The sequence below is a fragment of the Anguilla rostrata genome, chromosome 3, assembly GCF_018555375.3.
Source record: "Anguilla rostrata isolate EN2019 chromosome 3, ASM1855537v3, whole genome shotgun sequence".
Lineage (NCBI taxonomy): Eukaryota > Metazoa > Chordata > Actinopteri > Anguilliformes > Anguillidae > Anguilla > Anguilla rostrata.
In genome coordinates this window covers 59,674,948-59,687,227 of record NC_057935.1, presented here as the reverse complement: position 1 = coordinate 59,687,227, position 12,280 = coordinate 59,674,948, and the positions used below count along the sequence as shown (strand labels likewise).

At 45.4% G+C, this 12,280-nt stretch overlaps 1 protein-coding gene across 2 annotated transcripts; it reads right to left on the bottom strand.

Annotated features, from left to right (window-relative positions):
* sat2a.1 (spermidine/spermine N1-acetyltransferase family member 2a, tandem duplicate 1) lies at nucleotides 1–5,785 on the bottom strand. 2 transcript variants are annotated; one of them, XM_064328856.1, is made up of 6 exons: nucleotides 5,487–5,779; nucleotides 4,835–4,886; nucleotides 4,183–4,266; nucleotides 2,597–2,698; nucleotides 2,098–2,138; nucleotides 1–1,877 (listed from the first exon to the last, which is right to left on the bottom strand). In XM_064328856.1, the coding sequence occupies exons 1-6, from the start codon at nucleotides 5,547–5,549 to the stop codon at nucleotides 1,698–1,700; spliced, it is 522 nt and encodes a 173-aa protein (XP_064184926.1). In that variant the 5' UTR covers nucleotides 5,550–5,779; the 3' UTR covers nucleotides 1–1,697. The 2 variants fall into 2 exon arrangements, with proteins under 2 accessions (XP_064184926.1, XP_064184927.1); XM_064328857.1 differs by lacking the exon at nucleotides 2,597–2,698 and having other exon boundaries at nucleotides 5,487–5,785.
* Between the last annotated feature and the right edge of the window lie 6,495 nt (nucleotides 5,786–12,280).

Below are 12,280 nucleotides of genomic sequence, written 5' to 3'. Positions count from 1 at the left end.
TGGATTGCCCTTCAGCTTTAATAGAATGTCTTAAACTTAAACTTTTGTCACAGCACTTACACAAAAGTAAAATAAAAAAGTATCAATTCATTGATAACATTATTGCACAGATAAGGCCTAACACAGGTTTCATATGACACAGAGAGAAAGAGAGAGAGAGAGAGAGAGAGAGAGAGAGAGAGAGAGAGAACCCAAAATCTCTATTCCAAATACAAAAGTTTTGGTAAACATCCATTTATTGTAGCTAGCACATACATCATTTCACATCCTCCTAATGAACATGTACTGTAAATTTACTAACATTGTACTTTAACATGTTACTTGTTCTGGACCCAATAGTAACATAAAGATACCCTAATCATGAGCTACACATTTGTGAAGTGTTCAAATACAAAGGGCTTCTAAAGGGTCTAAAGTGCACAAACGATATTCCATGAAGATATAAATTTAAAAAACTTAGTTACACAGAAGCACGGTAATGCCTAGTGCACATTACACAACTTTTAAAATCCTAACAACGTAGAGCATGTCACACTTCACGACTGTCTGCCCTAAACATCACTGGTATTTTCATCCTAGAAACGGTCACACTACACGACTTACAAAGACTGGTAATTACAGGGGGTCACACACTACAGGATTCATGATGGTAATAAACTAGATCTCAGTGTGCTCTGTTTGCGTATCACACACTACACGAACCATGCCTAAAGACTTCAGATAAAATCAAACCAGTTTGATATTCTCGCAGGAGTTGCAGACGGGCTTACGACTGGATGGGGTGAGTCTCTGACCATGTCACATTACAAGACTGTTGGTCACGGGCTCGCGCACCGATGAAGCAAAGACTGGGGATTTTTGTTGAGATTCTCTTAAGACCTTGAAAATTAGTCTGCGACTACAAAATCCTGGCTAAAATCGTGTAATGTTCACTAGGCATAAACAGTCTTTCTGCATATACCAGGACAAGCTCACGAACTGGTCTCTCAAATGTACTTTATAGACCATTTTATCCAGAATTTGCCTGAGCACTTTCCCCTCACTCTCATGTTTTCCTGCTCATCAGAGGTCCTCCAATACTTTTGGGTGCCATGCTTCCCAAACGGAATTTTACCACCAGTTCCTTAAAATTCTCATCAGGTAATATAAGTGATGACTTCAGTTTTTATCACTTCATTTGTTTTGGAACATCCAAAGGTTTATCAGTATGAATATTTTGTGTGGTATCTGTGCATGAGCACACCTTTCATCTCATTTATTTCTGAAATTTAAAACTGTATTGTACATAGCTGTATTGTCAATAGATTAATATCTTATTGTAATAGCACTCATGCACTACACCCCCTAAATTCCCAAGGGTTTAGTCAGCCATCTGTGGCTTATATGTGACAAAACATGGAAGTTTGAAAAATACCTGAAAGTTCACTTTTCCAGTTATACTCCTCTCTGAGTATTGTGCTTTGATATTTTTATATCATATTATTTTACATCAAAAATTATTAGAATCTTTGGTTAAGGTATTGGGTTTTCAAGCTTAGGGAGAATGCTATGACGATACATTTTTCTGAGGAGCGGGAAAGTGTTGCAGGTCTATTTACACAAAATGCAAGTTAAAACTGGCAAAACCCTGTTACTATATAACCCTGCTTGCACTGCCCTTCCATCTCTGCAACAAGTGATCAGTACAGAGGGTGTGCTCATTTTTTTGGGTTTCCCTCTGCTAGGCTCTCCAATGCGGCCCCCTCGCAGCGCATGCAATGGTAACCTGAGTCCGAGGTGATGTCCCAGCAACCTTGGCTCAGGTAGAAGTCCATGGATGGCTTGTTCCAGTTCAGGACAGTGAAGCTAAGTTGGTTGCAGCCAGCTGCTAACCCCAACTGTCACAACAAACACAAAGTCAATATCATTTTTAAAAACTCTTTATTTAACAATATGGTTCCATTAAGAGAAAGTTAGCCAATATGAATTATGCTCCAGCTCTCAAAGCTCACACTTTGAGCCACTGGTTAATGTACGGTCTTATATTTGTGAATCTACGCTTTTCTCTATGACCGGATTTCAAACTACAATGTAGCACTGCAGCAGTATGTCACTCACCTGGGCAACTTTGCTCATGAGCGCCTTCCCAATACCCTTTCCTTGAAGTAAAAAACAAACACAACCATGAGCTTCCCAATTCAGATGTTATTCCTTACTTCAACAACTTCAACAAGCATAAAACAAGATGTGATCAGATAAGAAGCCTATGCATCACAACGTAGATAAAGGAGAATGACTACAGCCAACCACAAGTCTCAAGAACACTTGAAAAACATTAATGATTCCCAGTCCTCTCAATTACAATATTTACAATTTCACTTTAAACTGTTCAGGCTCACTCAATCAATTCTGTTCCACTTAATATGGTATGAGTTTACCACTACCACCTTGGACTAGGACTAAGAGTGTTGCACTATGTTCGAAGAAAGTTGACTATTCTGTACCTGTGCATTTAAAGGTGACAATTTACAACAGGACTGTTTTTTGTAACATTAGATTTCCACACTTACATAAAAACAAACACCCCCGCACCCACACACACACTCTTTTAACTGACCTCTGAATTCAGCCATTACATACAGGTCCTCCATATACACTGACCTCCCTTTTAATGTGCTGTAGGTATAAAAATAAAGGGCATATCCCACCTTTGCATGGCCTGCACAGAAACAAATGAAATAAGGCAGGTTTTAATATGCAGCTTACTCCAGACGCTCTCACAATGCAGATACGTGAATTGTTTCCAGTCTGTCAGACAAAATGTTAGGGGAGGTGGTATAGCGACCATTCCGGAAGATCACTTTATTTGCATAGAGGTTGATCTTGGGAAATTTTTGTCCTTTGATTATCTTGCCCTTGCCCTCAAGGCTGACCCAGAAGTGCTTATTATAACATTATGCAAGATATTAACATCCATGAAAATGACAACACAGACTCAAAGGGGACAGTGTTTCTGAGTTTACTTGAGAGACTAGACTTAACTCAACATTTAAATGAAAATGAGGCTACTCACCAAACATGGCAATATACTTGATCTGGTAATATCCCAAGAGTTAAACATTGATAATGTCATGGTGTCTGATATTACCACTTCTGACCTTTTCTGCATTTTCTTTGATGTTCTTTTAAATGTACCTAGGTGCCCGCAGGTGCATACACTCAAAAACACCACTGAGATGCAGCAGCAGAACATAAGCTCTCTAGGCTTCTAAACTCAGTTGACCCAGTTAGCCTGGGGAAACTCTGCAGACGAAATAGTCGCCGTCTTTAACAACAACTTTGCTACAGTGCTTTACAAAGTTGCACCACTCAAAACTAAAAAGAAAATATGTTGGAAAACATCGCCATGGCTAAATGGTTTTATTCTTGAGCTTAAAACATCATGTGGAGCAAAAGAAAGAAAATGCAGAAAAACCAGAAATGAGGTGCATCCTAACATTCTGTTAATTACCTATAATGCTGTACGATCTGCAAGGAAGAAATATTTCTCTTGGATTATTGCTGAGAGTTGTGGAAACTCAAGAATTTTGTTCTCCACTGTTGGTCAACTACTAAACCCTGCCCCGTGCTCCTGATTTTCTCAGGCAAGCTTCTACTGCAAAATATAAGAGTTGCAAAACTTTTTCACAGGATTGTGACCATCAGAGCTAGTATCATCACAAACTCTACTGCCCTCTGCTGTCAACCTTGTAAGATGAAGACAACTATGAGTCATTTTCTAAGTATATCTGTTCCAGAACCTTGTAGCTGAAAGAAAATCCTCCATCGGCTGTAAATCCAACTACATCTCTTCAGAATATTTTTAACAGTACCTCCAGTTCTGTCATTAGAATTATAAATATAGTCAATGATCTAAGAACTTCACAGTCTTAGCAGTGATGCAAATAAAGTCTCTGTCCTGGTCATTTTAAATACCAGTGCAGCACTTGATACAATTGACCACAATGTGTTTTAAATTGGTTTTGAAAGGTACTATATAAAAAAAGTTTATTATTATTATTATTATTATTATTATTATACATTGAGAAAGAGAAAAATGAACACTTAAAATGTGTGGGCAAATTCATGGATTCCAGGACAACTGGACAAAGTGAACATGTGCGCAATCACGGCTTTTAACTGAATGAAAATAATTGTTCTTACCCTCTTTTGTTCTGTGCTGCTCTGGTACCTCAGCAATAATGCATTGGAAGAATGGGTTTCTGGAGAACCCATCCTGTTCAAGGTCTGAACCAAAAAAGAAATGGGCAGACATGGAACTGGGCGTAATTATATAATCACAATGCATAGATACTGGAACGCAAAATTCATACATAATCCATAACCTGCTAATTTAACAAAAGGTCAATAACCACACTGACATTTTGACAGGACAGGGAATGGGACAGGACAGGGAACTGACAGCCTTTTGATAGCACGTCTTATTGCTGGCTGTAGCCAGCCTTTTCCGTGCTGCTGCTTTTTGTAAACTCTTTGAATGCAATGCTATGTCTTGCTGTTTATCACTGCGTTTTCTCTGTTCACCGAGCAGAATGCACAGATGAATAATCTGAATGGGGAAGATACAGGGTTCGACTTGTATTACCATTTCTGAATTTGATTTTTGGATTAGACGTGATAATACTTATCCTTAATTCATACCTGCTTAAAATGTTGGTTTCTTTAACAGCTGCAACATCATAAGCAATCGAAATTAATACTAAATAATAGAGGTGAATATCATAAGCAAGAGATCATTTCAGGCCTTTCTAAAAAAAAAAAAAAAAAAAAAAAAAAAGCAAAGCATGCTTTCTACCTCTTTGAGTAATTTTCACTTGGTCCGGAATTTTTTCGTGCGTTGCCAACTCCTGTGACAAAACGATACATTGTGTTGTTATTACAGTGCATGGTCCTTTTCCTGTAATCACTACGTATCAATGAGCTGCTAACCATCTAACAAGGTAAAGTGCACAGCTAAACGTCATCGCTGAAAAATTAGCCGTACGCTATTTGCATTTGCCAATCAATAAAACGCTTTTTATATAGCTAACGTTAGCCTACAATGTAATCTATAGCCAGTTAATTCGCTTGGAAGTTATGCTGGAGTTTAATGGAAAGTAGCTAGCTAGTTAACGTTCATATAGGTAAAATCTGAAATAACAGCTGGCTAGTTACAGGCCTACATGGACTCTTATGATTAGTGAGGATGTTGTCTCAGGCTACATGCTAGAAATAGTCGAATGTCTCCCACAACGTCGCTACAAAATAAACCTTCGCCTGACAAGCCTTGTTCTGGTAAGATTAAGCAGTACCATCAATGTCACACTAAGCTAGCTGCTTATCTACCAAGCGTTATTCAACAATTCGGTGTCTTTAACGAGCGGCATTATATTAATAGGGCTGTGATCATGGGTTTATTAGCTCGACACGTGCCAGGCTGTGCCATACAAGGTCAGGAGTCAGCTCACCATAATCATCCGAGATATGTCTTTGCAATCTTCGGGCATGGCAGCGCGAATCGTGAAATCCATTTTATATGCCGTTTCGACTACACCAAATGAAAATTATAGGGTTCTATTTACAATGTAGTCCGTTACGTGAAATGAGCGCTAAACCTACGGCACAGTGAAACCCTTTAATTAACCTATTTAATTTGCGAAGATGCGACGCCAATAGAAACCTATGGGGATCCCTTCCGAATTGTTGCGCTCGCCAGATATAGGCTCAGTTGTGTGCGCTTGGTCACATGTGCAAACATGGAAGAGTTGCTTGAAGAAAGGGCTACGTCAAAGCCGAGGAAACTATTGAAAGAATTAATGACGTTTTGAATTGAGAGCACCCGCTGAACGGTAGATACAAAATCCAATTTTGCCACCTCACAGAATTACGCCAGTTGCGACGTCAGATGCATAATCTGATAATTATTATTTGGTTATCCACTGTATCCACCATTTCTTTTCCAATACTTCTCAATTGAGTTTGTTTTATGTTATAATTATGTGCTGCACAGGCACACAATATCATCAAACTCGGACACAACTACTCCTGCCCTGCTTTAGAAGTGAATGTGAAATCAGACACAATGTTGTCTTATGATTGGTTTCAGAGTATTTCACAGCAAGCAATTAGATTCAAGTGTCATCAGTGTGAATGGAATATTAAATACATATTTGGCTTCAAATAATTCAGGTTTCAGTCTTTGGTCTCTTAACTCTGTCCTCTCCCCCTATGACCATAAATTATGCACAACTGTTTCTCTCTGTCCCCCCTCTATACATTGGTCTCGGCACACATCTCAGCTTGCCTGCAGGTTATCTCAAGCTGAATGACAAATAACTCACTCATTGGCACTGGACTGCAAACTGTCCCTCTCTGAGAACACCATGGCAGTTGTTGGCCAGGCAGATTCTTCCTGTACAACATCTGGATCATCTGCCCCTTCTTGAGAGGCAATGGATGGCAGGCTGCAGGAAGGCAGGGCTTGTTGTGAAACCCAACCCTTAGACATCCTACCCCCTAATCCAATGCAGAGTTTGAGAAGGTGGAAGTGTTTTTAACCAGTTGCACATGTTGATGGGTGGGGTTAGCTGTCAAATCCCGCCCATTGACATCCAACCCTGCCTCTCCCACATCCTGCAGTCAGATGTACTTGGCTTGCTGGCCTCCCTGCCTCCATCATCAGATCTCTGCAACTTATCCAGAATGATGCTGCTCATCTGATCTACAATGTCCTCAGACTCAGCTGTGTTACCCCCCTTCTCATCTTTTTCCACTGGCAACCTACATCGGCTTGCATCAAATTCAAACCCTTGGTACTAGCCTTTGGGGCTCCTGTGTTATATTGTTAAAAGTTCATCAGACCCTACACACCCACCAGACCTCTCTGTTCTGCTACCTCTGGGTGACACCCCCCCCCCGCAATTCAAATGTCCTGCTCTTCCAGGTCATGTCTCCAGTCTATTATATCCCCCTGGTGGTGGACTGAGCTGCCCACTGCAGTCAGAACAGCAGAAACCCAGCCGACCCTGGGAGGGGGTGAACTGGAGGGCGGGGACAGGGAGACAGAACACAGGAAACTCGGGACAAAACTCAGGAACAGGAGACACAGGGCCGGGCAGGACCCGGGCGACACGGGGAGACCCGGCAGGACCCGGGCGACACGGGGAGACCCGCCAGGACCCGGGCGACACGGGGAGACTCAGGGCCCGCCCGCACTCCGGGCGACACGGGGAAACTCAGGGCCCGCCCGCACTCCGGGCGACACGGGGAAACTCAGGGCCCGCCCGCACTCCGGGCGACACGGGGAAACTCAGGGCCCGCCCGCACTCCGGGCGACACGGGGAAACTCAGGGCCCGCCCGCACTCCGGGCGACACGGGGAAACTCAGGGCCCGCCCGCACTCCGGGCGACACGGGGAAACTCAGGGCCCGCCCGCACTCCGGGCGACACGGGGAAACGCAGGGCCCGCCCGCACTCCGGGCGACACGGGGAAACGCAGGGCCCGCCCGCACTCTGGGCGACACGGGGAAACTCAGGGCCCGCCCGCACTCCGGGCGACACGGGGAAACTCAGGGCCCGCCCGCACTCCGGGCGACACGGGGAAACTCAGGGCCCGCCCGCACTCCGGGCGACAGGGGGACTCAGGAAACCAGGAGGGACTTGGACAGGGGCAAGGCAGACATACAGGACTGGACTGGGGCGAGGTGGACACAGGACTGGACTGGGGCGAGGTAGACAGGACAGCAACGAGACGGGGCACGACAACACTGGACTGGGTTGGACAAGACTGAGGGGGAAACAACAGACTGCCAGATACTGGCACAATAGGGAGACCTACAAAGACAGACACAGGGACAAGCAGGCGGGGAGGCACACGGCGACACCGATGGACACACAAAGGGACAGGCAGACAGGGAAGGCGAGGGGGGAGCCCAACAACTGACATAGGGACTGACACACAGGCAAACAAGACAAAACACACGCGGACTGGCACACTGACAGACAGGCAGACAGGCGGGCAAACACGTTGGCCGGTGGGCTGACGGCCTGGGGGGCAGACAAACAGGCCAACAAACTGGCTGACACACATGCGGGTAAACTGACAAACAGGCGGGCAGACAACTAGACAGGGGGGCCGGGGAACACACGGACACACGGTTGGGAGGACGGACACCAAAGGGAGAATGGACACCAGGGGGAGCGACGAGACCGGGGGAGGGACGACCACTGGGGGGAGCGACGAGACCGGGGGAGGGACGACCACTGGGGGGAGCGACGAGACCGGGGGAGGGACGACCACTGGGGGGAGCGACGAGACCGGGGGAGGGACGACCACTGGGGGGAGCGACGAGACCGGGGGAGGGACGACCACTGGGGGAGCGGCGAGACCGGGGAGGGACGACCACTGGGGGGAGCGGCGAGACCGGGGGAGGGACGACCACTGGGGGGAGCGACGAGACCGGGGGAGGGACGACCACTTGGGAAAGGACGACCACCGGGGGGAGCGACGACACCAGGGGAAGGACGAACACTAGAGGACGAGGGAACACTAGGGGGCGCCGGAGCTACAGGGGAACCAGGCAGGGCAGGAGAACCGGGCAGGGCAGGAGGCAGGGCAGGAGAACTCTCCAGGGCGCGGGGCGAAGCTGGAGGCTTCTCCAGGGCGCGGGGTGAAGCTGGAGGCTTCTCCAGGGCGCGGGGCGAAGCTGGAGGCTTCTCCAGGGCGCGGGGCGAAGCAGGAAACTGCTCCCGGGGAGCGGCGGACCGAACAGGCGGCAATGGCCCCTGCTGAAAGACAGGCAGGGCAGGGGGCCCGGGCAGGGCAGAAGACAGGGACACAGACCCCAGCTGCAGGGAACCCGGCTGGGCAGGAGACAGGGACACAGACCCCAGCTGCAGGGAACCCGGCTGGGCCGGAGACAGGGACACAGACCCCAGCCGTAGGGAACCCAGCTGGGCAGGAGAACTCTCCTGGGCGCGGGGCGAAGCTGGAGGCTTCTCCAGCGGAGGGACGGCGGGCCACTCCGGCGGGACGGCGGGGTCCGGTTCACTGGGTAGTGAGTACCTCTCCGCCAGAGGGGGCATATCTGCCACCCCCCGGAGGTACTCGTCCCAGTGCAGGGCCGTAGCGAACAGAAGTTCGAAGTCCCCGCACTTGTCCACGCCAGAGTACATGAGCCCGCCGTGGAGGGGGTCCCTCATGTTGTCCTTGAATAGCTGGCACACGATAGACTGGGGCAGGTTGGCCTTAGTGGCCACGGCCGGGAACTCACCCACGTAGTCCAGGAAGGGGCGCGACCCCTGGCACGTATCGTGCAGTTTGTCCGCCCACTGGCTACTGGACAGGAACAAACAAGCAGGTAGCAAACCAGGTACAAACCAGAACAGAACAGAGCAAAGCAAAAGATTCCAGCGCCTGAGTCGGGGAGAGGGAGACTTAAATAGAGAGACGCAGACGAGACACAGGAGGGCACGATGAACAATCAAGCCACAGAGAGGGAGGGGAACACGAGACAGAACACAACTAATAATTGGATAATAGAAAACAATAAAACAATTACCTGAACACAAACCGAGGTGCCGCCATCTGGCGGCCCAACAGAGAAACAACCCAGGGGGAAGACACAGAAGACCACAGAACCCTGACATAACTGTCCTATAACCATTGGATGAACCAATGCTCCTGTGTACAGTGTAGGCTATTTCCTATCCTCTCGTTTGCACTGCCGGAGCCCAAATTCTATTCATAATTTATGAATCACACGTTTCAACATCTTCTGGACTTTTTTGTAAGAGGCTGCAATGACGCACATAGAATCATGCACTATTTGTACTGTTGCCAGAAATAACTCGTAAATCATTCGCCCGAATGGGACCTTAGTCATGTTGAATCTCCAAGTAAGTAATGATACAGACAATAAGGACATCTGAGAAAGAGAATACAATTTTATAGGAAAAATAAAGTTACCTCTGTGCTTGCGTAAAATAAAAAATAAAAAAGTTTTTTTGGCCCTTCGAAATGCGTATCCTCGCGTATTGATCTGACATATGTAGCATCATTAGTCTTCATTCGTGATGTATTATTCTAGTAAACATGAATTTAAAAACGGTGAGCTAGCCTACACGATTTAAAAAAATAAAAATAAAAAACTTATATGCGTTCCTGTCAAATTGCTTAACCAAGCCCAACTTTCGTTAGAAAGGTAATTAATTCAGGGCAGGGCGCGGCGAATATTCTGTGCTTAAACGTGCGCGAGGTCAGGGATTAGAATGTCCAAAAGGTCTAATTTCAGAGAAATGGAATAAATAAATACTGTGAATTCCCTCAGCATACCCAGTGAAACCCGCCACTTGCAGCACATTTAATCTGTAACCTAATAAAAAATGTTTAGATTTAAGCTCTTTATTTTCTGGCCATTACAGGGTCCATGTTACACCTTCTGTAAAATATATAATATGCATACTTATAACATTTACGAAACCACAATGCAACAAAGAATAGTGTTTTAAAGTAGAATCGGTTATGTTGGCCTATAAATAGAAAGGGTCGGTACGTTTGGCTAAAAATAGCTCCAACGAGCCTGTTCAGAAAACTGGACATAGCGACTCACGGTGGGTGGGGAGGAAATGTGGGGGTGGGGGCTACTGTCGTCGAGACCGACTCCAGCACAACGAGCTATGCCCACAAAAATGGCGACTGTAGTCTAAAAATAGGCCATTTTCGGTCAGGGAGGAGAACTCCGAATTCCGAGTAACGACTCCTTCATTTATTAAGCCATATAGGCAGCCTTTTCAATCGGCACCTCTGGTTCAGTGCACTGACTTATGCGGAAGATTCTTAGGAAAAACTTTATTGTTTTACAAATATACAACCATTGTACAGAAGTCCACTAGGTTGGAAAGTTACATCTATAGTCGCAGCAGGCATGTAAAATGGATTGTGGGTGCTAAAATGTACTTTCATTTGTATACAAGTTGTCATAGACTTCGCCTTCAAGTCATTAATTCGAGTCATTAATTTGAAAAGACTATAGGCCTATATATGGGGGAAACATAATATCACCGTTAAAAAACGGATTATGGGTGCTAAAATGTACGTTCATTTGTATACAAGTTGTCATAGAATCGCCTTCAAGTCATTAATTCGAGTCATTAATTTGAAAAGACTATAGGCCTATATCTGGGGGAAACATAATATGGTAAATGGACTGCATTTATATAGCGCTTTTATCCAAAGCGCTTTACAATTGATGCCTCTCATTCGCCAGAGCAGTTAGGGGTTAGGTGTCTTGCTCAAGGACACTTCGACATGCCCAGGGCGGGGTTTGAACCGGCAACCCTCCGATTGCCAGACAATCGGTCTTACCTCCTGAGCTATGTCGCCCCAGTGATGTTAAGGTGTGAATATCACCGTTTAGTTTCTGCTAAACCTAAACTAATTGATGTTTGTTCAAGGCTACTCTAGGAGCAAACCACAAGTTTAAGATCAGCTAGTTACTGAATAAAAGTCTTTATTCAGAAGCTTAGAACAGCTGCAAGTATGTTATATGCGACGTGTCCTTTCTGGCACTGTGAAGAGGCCATGACATCATCATTTCACAGACAGATCTCCATCACATGTAGTGATTGGTGCAGGAAACCACCCCCTTTTCCTGTTTGGTCTATGATGTCAGTGGACCCTGAATAAATGAAGTCTTAGTATTTTTACTGCTGCTAAGGTGGCTGACTTCGTACATTTATTTCCATCGTTAAGGTGTGAATTCAGTGGCTATTGACGTAAATGCCAGCTAGGCTCTAAAGACAACAGATCCATACACCTAGTTAAAATTATACGTTTTATAAGTTCCCAAATAAAAAACATCAATTTTGAATATTATTTCAGTGGCAAGTTTATATGCTTAGGTGGGATGACGCACATAAGCTTACACTATCCATTGGCAGAACCGAAAACTGAAGCAATTCAGGTTTATGACCTGTACAACCAGAACATTCACACATTGCCACTCTTTTACTGTGTTGTATGCATGTCTGAATCTAAAAAAATGCTTCCAAAAATTAAAAGGCGGGCAAGTTACTCCCAAAAACAAAAATCAAAATGAGGCTATACAATGGACAATTTAAAGTACACTAGCTTGCTCAAACTTACCGAATCCTCTTTCATTCATCTTACTGTAATATAAATTTCATAGTACATCATAACATAGAAGGATACCGTCATATGATTTTTAGAACTACACACCAGCCACGAATGAAGTGGCAGCTC

What these genes read in the sequence shown, in the direction of transcription:
- sat2a.1 (XM_064328856.1), bottom strand. Translation starts at nt 5,549, where the DNA reads ATGGATTTCACGATTCGCGCTGCCATGCCCGAAGATTGCAAAGACATA. An exon ending in TGTAATGGCTGAATTCAGAG is followed by an intron (nt 2,139 to 2,596) that starts GTCAGTTAAAAG and finishes TTTTACTTCAAG; the next exon opens with GAAAGGGTATTGGGAAGGCG. An exon ending in TCATGAGCAAAGTTGCCCAG is followed by an intron (nt 1,878 to 2,097) that starts GTGAGTGACATA and finishes TTGTTGTGACAG; the next exon opens with TTGGGGTTAGCAGCTGGCTG.